At 44.3% G+C, this 14534-nt stretch overlaps 1 protein-coding gene across 1 annotated transcript; it reads left to right on the top strand.

Annotated features, from left to right (window-relative positions):
* The first annotated feature begins 8199 nt into the window (after positions 1 to 8199).
* On the top strand, positions 8200 to 9560 carry LOC127313037 (uncharacterized). The gene has a single exon (XM_051343568.2). The coding sequence runs from the start codon at positions 8563 to 8565 to the stop codon at positions 9415 to 9417; it is 855 nt and encodes a 284-aa protein (XP_051199528.1). The 5' UTR covers positions 8200 to 8562; the 3' UTR covers positions 9418 to 9560.
* Positions 9561 to 14534: the final 4974 nt, after the last annotated feature.

The raw sequence follows: 14534 nt of genomic DNA, 5'->3' as shown, positions 1-14534 counted from the left end.
TTAAGATGAAGGTTAAAGATTTTGATTGTAATGCTTTATGTGATCTTGGTGCAAGTATTTCTGTTATGCCTAAGAAAATTTATAATATGCTTGACTTGCCACCGCTGAAAAATTATTATTTGGATGTTAATCTTGCTGATCATTCTACAAAGAAACCTTTGGGGAAAGTTGATAATGTTCGCATTACCGTTAACAATAACCTTGTCCCCGTTGATTTTGTTGTCTTGGATATTGAATGCAATGCATCTTGTCCCATTATATTGGGAAGACCTTTTCTTCGAACTGTTGGTGCTATCATTGATATGAAGGAAGGTAATATAAAATATCAATTTCCTCTCAAGAAAGGTATGGAACACTTCCCTAGAAAGAGAATGAAGTTACCTTTTGATTCTATTATGAGAACAAATTATGATGTTGACACTTCGTCTCTTGATAATACTTGATACACACTTTCTGCGCCTAGCTGAAAGGCGTTAAAGAAAAGCGCTTATGGGAGACAACCCATGTTTTTACTATAGTATTTTTGTTTTATATTTGAGTCTTGGAAGTTGTTTACTACTGTAGCAACCTCTCCTTATCTTAGTTTAGTGTTTTATTGTGCCAAGTAAAGTCTTTGATAGTAAAGTAAGTACTAGATTTGGATTACTGCGCAGTTCCAGATTTCTTTGCTGTCACGAATCTGGGCCTACCTCCCTGTAGGTAGCTCAGAAAATTAAGCCAATTTACGTGCATGATCCCCAGATATGTACGCAACTTTCATTCAATTTGAGCATTTTCATTTGAGCAAGTCTGGTGGCCTAATAAAATCCATCTTTACGGACTGTTCTGTTTTGACAGATTCTGCCTTTTATTTCGCATTGCCTCTTTTGCTATGTTGGATGAATTTCTTTGATCCATTAATGTCCAGTAGCTTTATGCAATGTCCAGAAGTGTTAAGAATGATTGTGTCACCTCTGAATATGTTAATTTTTATTGTCACTAACCCTCTAATGAGTTGTTCTAAGTTTGGTGTGGAGGAAGTTTTCAAGGATCAAGAGAGGAGTATGATGTAACATGATCAAGGAGAGTGAAAGCTCTAAGCTTGGGGATGCCCCGGTGGTTCACCCCTGCATATATCAAGAAGACTCAAGCGTCTAAGCTTGGGGATGCCCAAGGCATCCCCTTCTTCATCGACAACATTATCAGGTTCCTCCCCTGAAACTATATTTTTATTCCATCACATCTTATGTGCTTTGCTTGGAGCGTCGGTTTGTTTTTTTTTTGTTTTGTTTGAATAAAATGGATCCTAGCATTTACTTTATGGGAGAGAGACACGCTCCGCTGTAGCATATGGACAAGTATGTCCTTAGTTTCTACTCATAGTATTCATGGCGAAGTTTCTCCTTCGTTAAATTGTTATATGGTTGGAATTGGAAAATGATACATGTAGTAATTGCTATAAATGTCTTGGGTAATGTGATACTTGGCAATTGTTGTGCTCATGTTTAAGCTCTTGCATCATATGCTTTGCACCCATTAATGAAGAAATACATAGAGCATGCTAAAATTTGGTTTGCATATTTGGTTTCTCTAAGGTCTAGATAATTTCTAGTATTGAGTTTGAACAACAAGGAAGACGGTGTAGAGTCTTATAATGTTTACAATATGTCTTTTATGTGAGTTTTGCTGCACCGGTTCATCCTTGTGTTTGTTTCAAATAAGCCTTGCTAGCCTAAACCTTGTATCGAGAGGGAATACTTCTCATGCATCCAAAATACTTGAGCCAACCACTATGCCATTTGTGTCCACCATACCTACCTACTACATGGTATTTTCAGCCATTCCAAAGTAAATTGCTTGAGTGCTACCTTTAAAATTCCATCATTCACCTTTGCAATATTTAGCTCATGGGACAAATAGCTTAAAAACTATTGTGGTATTGAATATGTAATTATGCACTTTATCTCTTATTAAGTTGCTTGTTGTGCGATAACCATGTTCACTGGGGACGCCATCAACTACTCTTTGTTGAATTTCATGTGAGTTGCTATGCATGTTCGTCTTGTCTGAAGTAAGAGAGATCTACCACCTTATGATTAAGCATGCATATTGTTAGAGAAGAACATTGGGCCGCTAACTAAAGCCATGATCCATGGTGGAAGTTTCAGTTTTGGACAAATATCCTCAATCTCATATGAGAAAATTATTAATTGTTGTTACATGCTTATGCATAAAAGAGGAGTCCATTATCTGTTGTCTATGTTGTCCCGGTATGGATGTCTAAGTTGAGAATAATCAATAGCGAGAAATCCAATGCGAGCTTTCTCCTTAGACCTTTGTACAAAGTGCATAGAGGTACCCCTTTGTGACACTTGGTTAAAACATGTGCATTGCGATGATCCGGTAGTCCAAGCTAATTAGGACAAGGTGCGGGCACTATTAGTATACTATGCATGAGGCTTGCAACTTGTAAGATATAATTTATATGATACATATGCTTTATTACTACCGCTGACAAAATTGTTTCATGTTTTCAAAATCAAAGCTCTAGCACAAATATAGCAATCGATGCTTTTCCTCTATGGAGGACCATTCTTTTACTTTCAATGTTGAGTCAGTTCACCTATTTCTCTCCACCTCAAGAAGCAAACACTTGTGTGAACTGTGCATTGATTCCTACATACTTGCTTATTGCACTTATTATATTACTCTATGTCGACAATATCCATGAGATATACATGTTATAAGTTGAAAGCAACCGCTGAAACTTAATCTTCCTTTGTGTTGCTTCAATGCTTTTACTTTGAATTATTGCTTTATGAGTTAACTCTTATGCAAGACTTATTGATGCTTGTCTTGAAGTGCTATTCATGAAAAGTCTTTGCTATATTATTCACTTGTTTACTCATGTCATATACATTGTTTTGATCGCTGCATTCACTACATATGCTTTACAAATAGTATGATCAAGGTTATGATGGCATGTCACTCCAGAAATTATCTGTGTTATCGTTTTACCTGCTCGGGACGAGCAGAACTAAACTTGGGGATGCTGATACGTCTCCGACGTATCGATAATTTCTTATGTTCCATGCCACATTATTGATGTTATCTACATGTTTTATGCACACTTTATGTCATATTCGTGCATTTTCTGGAACTAACCTATTAACAAGATGCCGAAGTGCCGATTCTTTGTTTCTGCTGTTTTTGGTTTCAGAAATCCTAGTAACGAAATATTCTCGGAATTGGACGAAATCAACGCCCAGGGTCCTATTTTGCCACGAAGCTTCCAGAAGTCCGAAGAGGAGACGAAGAGGGGCCACGAGGGGGCCACACCCTAGGGCGGCGCGGCCCTCCCCTTGGCCGCGCGGCCCTGTGGTGTGGGGCCCTCGTGCCGCCTCCTGACCTGCCCTTCCGCCTACTTAAAGCCTCTGTCGCGAAACCCCCAGTACCGAGAGCCACGATACGGAAAACCTTCCAGAGACGCCGCCGCCGCCGATCCCATCTCGGGGGATCCAGGAGATCGCCTCCGGCACCCTGCCGGAGAGGGGAATCATCTCCCGGAGGACTCTACGCCGCCATGGTCGCCTCCGGAGTGATGTGTGAGTAGTCTACCCCTGGACTATGGGTCCATAGCAGTAGCTAGATGGTTGTCTTCTCCCCATTGTGCTTCATTGTCGGATCTTGTGAGCTGCCTAACATGATCAAGATCATCTATCTGTAATTCTATATGTTGCGTTTGTTGGGATCCGATGAATAGAGAATACTTGTTATGTTGATTATCAAAGTTATGTCTATGTGTTGTTTATGATCTTGCATGCTCTCCGTTACTAGTAGATGCTCTGGCCAAGTAGATGCTTGTAACTCCAAGAGGGAGTATTTATGCTCGATAGTGGGTTCATGCCTCGCATTGACACTGGGACATGATGTGAGAAAGTTCTAAGGTTGTGTTGTGCTGTTGCCACTAGGGATAAAACATTGATGCTATGTCTAAGGATGTAGTTGTTGATTACATTACGCACCATACTTAATGCAATTGTCTGTTGCTTTGCAACTTAATACTGGAAGGGGTTCGGATGATAACCTGAAGGTGGACTTTTTAGGCATAGATGCAGTTGGATGGCGGTCTATGTACTTTATCGTAATGCCCAATTAAATCTCACTATACTCATCATAATATGTATGTGCATGGTCATGCCCTCTTTATTTGTCAATTGCCCAACTGTAATTTGTTCACCCAACATGCTGTTTATTTTATGGGAGAGACACCTCTAGTGAACTGTGGACCCCGGTCCAATTCTCTATACTGAAATACAATCTACTGCAATACTTGTTCTACTGTTTTCTGCAAACAATCATCTTCCACACAATACGGTTAATCCTTTGTTACAGCAAGCCGGTGAGATTGACAACCTCACTGTTTCGTTGGGGCAAAGTACTTTGGTTGTGTTGTGCAGGTTCCACGTTGGCGCCGGAATCCCTGGTGTTGCGCCGCACTACATCCCGCCGCCATCAACCTTCAACGTGCTTCTTGGCTCCTCCTGGTTCGATAAACCTTGGTTTCTTTCTGAGGGAAAACTTGCTGCTGTGCGCATCATACCTTCCTCTTGGGGTTCCCAACGAACGTGTGAGTTACACGCCATCAGTCATCTGATGAGAACTACTCTTATGATGAAGATTCTGATGGGAATTCAGTGAAGAGGAAAAGCAAATTGTGGATGGCCAGGTTGCCCAGTGATGATCTATGGTGCCAAAACCTCAAGAACTAGCAGGTTTCAGATCATTACTTTCATTGATGATCATAAATGTGCAGAAAATAGAGACAATAGACTAGTGACATCCAAGGTTATTGCTAAAAGGTATAAGCACTTCATTTTGGCAAATCCAATGTGGAAGATAGAGAGCATGAAAGCAACCATTCTGTTGCATATGTTTGCTGATATTTCCACTTCCAAATGCAAGCACGCAAAGCACATTCTGATGGAGAAGTTAATGTCTGGTATGAAGGAAGAGTACAACAGAGTGTTTGATTACCAGCTTGAATTACTAAGAAGTCATTGTGCTTGGATCCAACTTACATGGACCAGAATATAATCCAGAGCTTTTATGTGTGTTTCAATGCACTGAAGCATGGTTTCAAGGCTGGATGCAGAAAAGTAATTGATCTAGATGGCTGGTTTTTTAAAGGAGTTGTCAAAGGTGAGTTGTTGTGTGCAATTGCTAGAGATTCCAACAACCAAATGTATCCCCTGGCATGTGCTGTTGTTGAGCAGGAAACAAATGAAACCTCGAAGTGGTTCCTAGGCCTGCTCATCAAAGATCTAGACATCAACAATAGTGGGGCTGGCTGGGTCTTTATCTCTGACCAGCAAAAGGGATTTATCAATGCCATGAGAGACTTTCTGCCTAATGCTGAGCACAGGATGTGTGCTAGGCACATATATGCCAATTGGAGGAAGAAGCATATGAGTCATGAATGGCAGAAAAATTATGGATTGTGGCAAAAAGCATCAAACTTGCAAGATTTCAACTACTACAAGGCAAAGCTAGCACAAGAAACACCTGATGGTGTGAAGGACATAATGAGGACAGAACCTGGTCATTGGGCTAGAGCATTTTTCGCTGTTGGTTCAAAGTGTGAGTCAGTTGAACAACAATTTGTGTGAGTCATTCAACCATTCCATTGTGGATGCAAGGTTCTATCCAATTGTTACAATGCAAGAAAAGATCACGAAGAAGGTCTTTTGTAGAATTCATGAACAGAGAGCTAAAGGGGAGAAGTTTCATGGCAAAATATGCCCAAGCATATTCAAAAATTTGAAGGCCAGCATCTCAAGAACTCAATTTATGGAGGTGATGTGGAATGGGAAAGATGGATTTGAGGTTAAACTGATGACAGGGAGGAAGAGATAGTACACAGTCAGTCTGGAAAATAGGACATGCTCATGTGGCTATTTCCAATTGTCAGGTCTCCCATGTTCTCATGCAATCACTACTATCTACAAGTGTGGCTTGGTGGTAGAAGATTACATTGACCCCCCTGCTACTTTGTTGAAGTGTTCAACAAAATATATGATCACTGTCTGCTGCGAGTGGAAGGTGAGGAAATGTGGCCTATTTCAGAAAAACCTAGGCCTGTAGCTCCTGGGTATGTCAAGATGCATGGAAGACCAACGAAAAATGCTAGAAGGAGAGAAGAACATGAGAACCCTAAATCTAGTACTAAGATGAGCAAGCATGGTAATACTATTGTATCTTCCATGTGTCACAATTCTGGACATAACAAGTCAAGTTGCCTCAAGAATCCAGAGAGAGGAAAGAAGAAAAATGCCCATCTTATAAAGACAACCAAGAAAAGGAAGAGTACAGAGGTACTGAACATGATTTTACATGCTTTTATATCATTTTAGAAGATTTTACATTGATTCTACATGAATAACTCTAATTTTGCATGAATAACTGTGAGTTTACATGATTCTGGATAGGCTAGTACTTCTGCTGCACAAGCTTCAGCACCACCAACTCATCATGCTGCAAAACCTGCATCTTTCAAGCCTCCCAGAAAGAAAAATTCTTCAGCACCTGATGCAACAACAACGGCTCCTGGTCCTGGCCCAAGCTCTCAGGCAAGTGCAAGAACACCTGGAGCAAGCTCTCAGCCAGGTCCTGGACCAAGCTCTCAGCTAAGTGCAAGAGCACCTGGAGCAAGACCATGTGGAGCAAGGAAGAGGACTGGAAGATCTGCAACTTCATTGCCTAGCTATGCATATTTCAACTGCAGTGGTAACAAGTAGATGAAAATGTTAGTGCCAGCAATGTGATGTAATTTGCAATGCCTTTTGTGCTATTTGAATCACCAGAACCTTGTCTTTGAATTTCTATGTTACTGCAATGTTACAAACAATCATTTGTTGCAGACAATCATTTGTCTTTGAATTTCACATGCTTTTGCATTCATTTCACAAACATAACTTATACCATAGATGTTCCAAACAAACATTACACATAGCTGTTACTGATGTTGAAATGCATTGATAGCTACTAAGCACATAGCCATTGGTACTGCTGTTCAATTGGATTGACAACTACTAAACCTATCACATTTCACTGCATTAGCATCTTCCCTGCCACTAACGTAACCACAAACACAATGGAAAGGGAAAAGAGGTTTTCATTCTTCCACTTCATTGCTGCTAGCTGTGACTCTTTCTCCTTCAGCTGTTCCTGCAGCTCCACCACCATTGTACCAGTGCCATCTCTAGTAGCAGTTCCATATCCTTGACCACGCAACTTCCAAACCTCGTCTCTCAAATCTCCCAGCAAACCACTCAAAAACTGTAGCAATGGAGGGTCATGCCGTTCGACATAACCACATCCACCTCCGTTCTGTCCAAAATGCCAGAAATAATAGATAAGAGAGGAGAAGGAATCCGAGAGGACAAACTAAAATGCAGCAAAATTACTACTCACCATTGCATCAAAGCACGCTTAGTACCTCCTGCCTGGGTTCTACCCACTCCAGGATATCCACCTGGGCGCCTTCTTCCGCGGATTGCAGAAGCATAGCTTCACCGGCTCGTACGCCATCGGGTTCTCCCGATACACGACCGGCGACCTCCGTTCTGCCTCCGCTCTCCTTCTTCCCGCGGCCAAGCGGAAGCCTGGAGCAGACGAATCACTGGACGACCAACTCATGGCTGCGCCGCGCCGCCAAGCCACCCGCAAGCCTGGAGCAGACAAATCCTAATTTTTGTTCCCCAATCTCTCTCTCTAACAACGCGTAACGCTTCACCCCCGTGGCTCGCCGCTTAAGAGCCACCCGACGGTACCCCACCTCTGAGAGAAATCCTGGCCCCGTCATCGTTTTTCAGCCTAAACCGTGTTAAGGTTTTAATTGGACTGGAATTACATAGTTCAGAGTGCTGATTACGGGGATTAGGAGTTCATGGTTCGTTTAGCTTTTCCCTATGACTTCAAGGTTTGTTTTAAACTTTTTCCCAAACTAGAATCACCTGTAGCTAGGGGCACGATGCGGCACCCTTTGGCTCGATCGATCGCCACCAGCATGGCAATGGCAGCGGCAACGCAAGGCAGCACGAGGAAAGGGAACCGGATCACATGGCGGGCAACCAGAACTGAATACATGCTGTTCGACTGGGACACCACAACGCCGGCGGTTGCCGCTGTGGCGCTGTGGATCGGCCGGGCAACAAATCGGCCAGCGAGGTTCCACCTCGTCGGCGACCATGCCCGTCGCGTTGCAGGTGGCCGATCTACCTGGAGCTCGACCCAGAGCAGCGCACGGAGCAACAGTTCGCGTCCGTCCACGCGTCGCCGGCCACCACTCGCGGATCCTGTCTCCCGCTCGCCACCACCATCCACCAGACCAGCAGCCCCAACGTGCACTGAGCCAACGATGCCATCGGTGCACGCGCTCTCCCCAGTCCCCACCCACCATGTCCCTCCATGGCCGGCGTCGTCCCTCCCTCTTATATACCAATGTCTGCGTCCCCCTTTCCCCAGATCACATTCACATCAACGAGCAAGTCCACAAGATCCAGCACCTAGCTCTCTCCAGCCATGGCGCCCAGCTTCGGCCGCACCATCTCCTTCCCCCTCAGCCCGGCGCGCGCCTCCCGTCCACGCGCCGCAGCCTACCACGTCCGCTCCGTCTCTCTCCCCTGCAACTCCCACCCGCTCCTCGCCCACCTCTGCAACCACATCACCGCCGTCCGCTCCTGGGTCGCCGCCCCCTCCTCCCCGTCCACCGGCCTCGCCCACCTCGACGCGCTCCACGCCGCTCTGGCAGAGCTCCTGCTCCTCCCCGAAGCCCGCTCCGCGCTACACCACGGCTCCGCCACCGCAACCTGCCTCCTCGACGGCTTCCTGCTCCTCGCCGACGCGCACGCCGCGTTCCAGGAGACTGTCGTCGAGCTCCGGGCGCACGCGTCCGACGCGCAGGCCGCGCTCCGGCGCCGCGACGACGCCAGGCTCACCTCGGCCGTGCGCTCGCTCCGCCGCGCCGAGAAGGATCTCGCGCGCCTCGCCGCCTCCGTACTAGCCGCCGCCAAGTTCCCGACGATGCCGTCCGCATCCAGCAGTTCGGCAGAGGTGGAGGTGTCCGGGGCACTGGCCGAGGCCGTGGCCGCCGCGACGTGCGCGTCCGCGGCAGTTTTCTCGGCTGTCGAGGCCGTGTCCGCAGTAGCCACGAGCGCGCTGGCATCCAAGAAGACCATGACATCTTCGTTGATGTCTCTCGTCAAGAGCGCCAAGCCCGCCTCGTCCAACGAGGAGAAGGAGGTGGCCGCACTTGAGAGGCTTGATGAGGTCGAGGCGTGCGTCGCCGAGATTGAGGGCGCGAGCGAAAAGGTGTTCAGAAGCATCCTGCACACCAGGGTTGCGCTGCTCAACATCCAGACTGAGACGTGCTGTTGATAGATGACTGCCTAATTAGCTAGGTCCAATTGTACATACTCAAATTGATTAACCGACGGATTAAAGCAAAAGCTCCATAACATACAGTTGTTGCTTACTTGCTTTGTTTTGTTGATATCTATTCGCTCTCGCTCCCGCTCTCAGATTTGGCTTAAGAGAGTGGACTTTTGGAGCAGGTGCTTGGTGAGCACCCGTATCCATACCGTGTATGTTGCATCAAGATTCGTGCAAATTCTTTTTTTCCCCTCGCAAACAATTTCTTATTTTTGTATCTCTCACACCACACATTATTTGAATAAAAAAATTTGCAGATCACTTAAACATAACAATTGGAACATGGGAAAAATAGTTTGGATTTTTTTATTAATTGTGTGTATATATATTTAAACAATTTATTTTGAATTTTAAATAATTTAAAATTTAAAATTGCACAAAAAAATTCCAAACTATTTTCCCCCATTTTATTTGTTATCTTTTAGTGACTTGCAAAAAAATAAAATCAAAAAAGTGTATAATTTGAGAGAACTGAAAAAACAAAAGTCAAAAAAAAGAGGAGGTGCGCAGAGCGCACCTGCACTCTTGCAGTTTTCCCGGCTTAATTACTTCATGCCATGACTCTGTCGACCAAAGTGCTAGTGCTCATCGATCCACAACATTTGGCCCGGTTATGATTGCGTCAATGACCAGTGCCTAATCACCCGGATTCCGCATTACTTTTGGATGATCATTTATAGACCAGCTGATGTTCTATTGACAATTGCACTACTAGGAAAAGGGCTATAGCTGCACGCAAGTGGTGCCGGCGCACCACCATAGGCATGCGCCGGTGGAACATGTTGCCGGCGCACCAAATAAGCGTCGCGTCGGCGATGGACCTATACTGCCGGCGCACAAAAAAAATTAGTGCGCCGGGGATAAAATTCAAAGAGATCTGGCCGGAACCAAAAATTATGGGCACCTTACCCCCGGCGCACCTCTATGGTGGTGCGCCGGTGGCAGACAATTTACCACCAGCGCACCACCGTAGAGGTGCGCCGGGGGTAAGCTGCCTAGATTTTTCTCTCCACCCCCCCCGGAATCGCCTTTTCAGTTTTCGAAAAAATAATAGAAAATGATAGAAAATTCAAAAAATAAAATCCTTTGAAATGCCCACGTAATATGTGATCTAGTTTTAGTAAAAATTTGAAAATTTGAATTTCGATGTATTATGCAAAATGGCGTCATCTTTCGGTAAAACGGGATTTCTGGTTGCATACGACCTCCGATGAAAAACTTTTTTATATCAAAATCGATCTACTCGAAATTTCCTATTCGAATTCAACGACCTATGGCCGTTTGGAGAAAAAATGGATTCGTCAAATTCAAAACAGAAACAGGACTTTTTTCAGATTTAAGATTTGGGAGAAAAAAAGAAAAAAAATACCCCCGGCGCACCACCCTACTTGGTGCGCCGGCAGTAACCTATGGTATATATATACTCCACACCTGCCTGTGCTCCTCACTTTCACATTTTCCTTCTCTTTTCCTCCTCCTCCTCCTCCTCCTCATCTACTACATTGAGCTACTGCAGCGAGCTACTCCGGCGACCTTTACTGCACCGATGGCCACGATGGCCACCGACGGCCACAACGTCCTCCGGCCTCCTCCAACACCTCCGGCCTCCTCCACCACGTCCGGCCTCCGCCACCACGTCCAGCCTCCTCCACCACCTCCGGCCTCCTCCACCAACTCCGACCACCTCCATCAACTCCGGGCTCCCCCACCTACTCCGGGCTCCTCCACCTCCGGCCTACTCCTCCTCCTCCTCCTACACCGACGCGATGACCTCGGGAGCTTCCGCCATCATCCTGCACCTCCCGTACCTCCTACACCGGCGCAGAGACGACAACCACTGATTAGCTAGATTTTTTTTGTTTTCTTGTATAACCTACCACCGGCGAACAAGACAGGTGCGCCGGGGATAACGCGAGTTACCACCGGCGCACCAACAGGTGCGCCGGCAATAAGCGATTATCACCGGCCTGTTCCCACTGGCGGGCTCTAAGTGCGCCGGCAATAGGCCTTTTTGGTGCGCCGGCAATAGGCCTTTTCCTTGTAGTGTTGCATGAATCTCAAAATCGCCGGGATGACGACATTTAGTTCCATGAAACGCCGGTGTAAGCTCTGCCGGTCATTTGATTCAGTCACGAAGACCACACAACACATCTCCGGATCCTAATACACATTACGGCCTAGAGGCTGGCGAGGCTCTGCATTGTTATTGTACACTTGATTTACTCCTTCCGACTGAGGCCGGTTAGCCGGAGCTTGAATGGCCTGAGCATTTGCTCCAGTTAGCAGAGGTGGAGGACGCAAATTGGAAATTTCTTCCTTTTCATGTGCTGCACCAAAGAGCACTACCGAGTTGTGTGGTTTGCTGGCTTACTCAGTTTAGGAGTGTGGAAGTTGCAAGGTTGATCAAGCATTGGCTCGAAAGTATATTTGGGCATGTCCTGCCATGGCTTCTTTTCTCCTCACTATTTCTTCTGGCCACTCCATAGTTGGCCTCCGGTTTTCTACATCTGACTTACACCGGTTTCCGAGTGATCTTGTTGTACCGCGACCACATGCTGTGGGCCATATCTTCTATCCAGAAAATATTTTTTTCTCTTGTTATGGTTGTTGTTCTGGAAGTCTTGGCGAGGTGAGTATCTTGGCAGCGATTTAACCTTGGCAAGGTCGATAAAAGTTAACAAATACTCATGATCACATTATTTTGGTTCATATAGGATGAGTTTACAAAAAACTTTCTTCCATATTTATATTATTATTTTTTACTTCATTGTACCTTATGTTCTACTAATATGTGTTCTTTTTGTTAATATAACTTTTAAGATATACTATTGTAAGCATTTTATTTTCATGTCTAGCTCGTAAAATTAAATTAATGAGTGAAGCTCATGTGTACTAAGATGCATATTTGTTACTTGGTTGTACAATTTTACAATTTATTATTAATTTTTATATTTTCTAAAAAAAGTTTTATTTACAAAAAAAATCCTACTTGTCTGGTCGAGATGTTTAATTAAATATTTTTCCCAAGCATTTTACTCTATATCTTGGAAAAACAAGTGGTGTATTAGCATTGTACTTTTATGTGTGTCCTTATCTGTAGTATCAATAAATCTAGACATAACTTGGTAGAGACTTTTAAAGTGTATAAAATTATCAAATTGTATGAATGTTATCAATAAGTGTATGAAGTTTCAAGTAATTTCTTCTCAAACCACTCTATCCACTCTCACTACTGTACTAACTCGAATAATAACTTCAAATATCTCAAGATTCCGAGTACATGTTGTCTGGATATCACCATCTATAATATGCGAGTTGATTGGTGGACTGTCAAATAAGAATACTCAGATTTAGCATGTAGAAAGTCTTAAATATTTTTTTTGTCTTATGTAGATATTATTCTCCAATATCTCTCGTTCATAAAAAAATTCACAAACTTTTTAGATGTGCAACTTTGACCTTGATTTTGTATACAATTATGGTGCTATGAAATAACAAAAAATGTGGGCGTCCTCTAATGTTCTAGATCGATTATATAACTAAAATAAACTTTGTAAGGGAATTACTTGTCAAGGTCGAGTCATCGGAGACGGAGATGGACTCTGAATTTTGGGAGTCACTCGGATGTGACAATGATGAGGAAGGTGACGATTTCTGGAGCTCCGACTAGGGAGTGTCGAGGTTTACAATGTCGCAGTAGTGTCGATGTGTGTCTATCTACTATCGGATTGTCTTAATAGTGTCTAAATGGAAGTGTCGGACTATCTAGCGTCAAACTATCTCTATCAAAGTATTCAATGGTAATGTTTAATTATGTGTCATCTTCAACGTACATTCGAAATGTGCCATGGTTTAAAAGTTTGTATATGAAATCGAAATGGTGTGGGAGTTGAGGTCCCCCATTTTACATCACCTGGAATTGCAGTTTTTAAGGTGATGTAACAACTAGAACACATACAAACTAGAAGGAAAAAGTCCAAAACAAAACTTGAAGTTGTAGGGAAAAGCTAAAGCGAACCCTGACTCCTAATCCCCGTAATCAGCACTCTGAACTATGCAATCCCAGTCCAATTAAAGCTTTGGTGAGATAAGTAAACAGGGATTGCCGACGTGGCAGTGTCAACCAGGATTGTTGACCGTGCGGAGGGGTGTGCGCGGAGGGAAATGGCGAGGACAGTTGGTTTTGATAAATACCTGTTGGGCCAGCCCACCGGCCCAAGTAGTCCACTCACCATAGCGCTCGAGGTGCCTCTTCTCCTTCCTCTGTTCGTGCGACTCCAATGGTGCCTGGCGGGTGATCGGCGGCAGCTGCAGCGATCTCGGCTGCGCGCGGACGAGCAACATGCGAGGTAAGCACTCCGATGCCCTTTCTCCTTCATTAAACGGTGTTTGTCATCTCGGTAGTTAGTTAGGTTTAGGTATTTGGATGAGCCGTAATTGGGGGTTTTCTGTGGTGGGAAAGATTGATTTTTTCCGAAGTTTATGATGATTTTGCTTTCAATATTCATTCGTTTAGGAAGATTTAGTGACAATGTTCAGTTTATTACAGTTAAATCATGGATCCGACAGACATTTTGAATGTTTGTTTCCACATTGGAGGGGATTTCATTCGTATTGGCCCTATTCTTGATTATGTTGGTGGAGATGAAGTGTTGTCAGGGATAGAGAGAGACAAACTTTCGCTGCAGGAAGTGAAAGGATTTTTGAAGGATCATATAGCTCTGAAGGATTCAATGAAGCTGTACTTTCTGATTCCTGGGAAGGATTTAGTGAATGGCTTGGTATTTCTATGTGAAGACAGTGCATGCATGAAAATGGCAGATTATGTGTGTGTTGGAGGTGTTCCTGATTTATTTGTTGAATATCATGGAGAGGAGGACATTCAGCACATCAGTAGTGGAAGTGACTATGAGGATGAGATGATGGATGTCTCTGATGGTGATCAAGTGATGCTATCATAAGTGCAGAGCTCTGCAGAAAGTTCAAGAAGAATTTGAGGAGAACATCCTTGTGCCGGATGATACATGTGTCATTGCGAAGTTATAAAATGTCCGGTGTGGCTT

This window comes from Lolium perenne, chromosome 7 (genome assembly GCF_019359855.2).
Source record: "Lolium perenne isolate Kyuss_39 chromosome 7, Kyuss_2.0, whole genome shotgun sequence".
NCBI lineage: Eukaryota > Viridiplantae > Streptophyta > Magnoliopsida > Poales > Poaceae > Lolium > Lolium perenne.
This window is presented reverse-complemented; position numbering and strand designations above follow the sequence as displayed.

Coding starts and splice junctions, on each gene's coding strand:
- LOC127313037 (XM_051343568.2), top strand. CDS start 8,563: ATGGCGCCCAGCTTCGGCCGCACCATCTCCTTCCCCCTCAGCCCGGCG.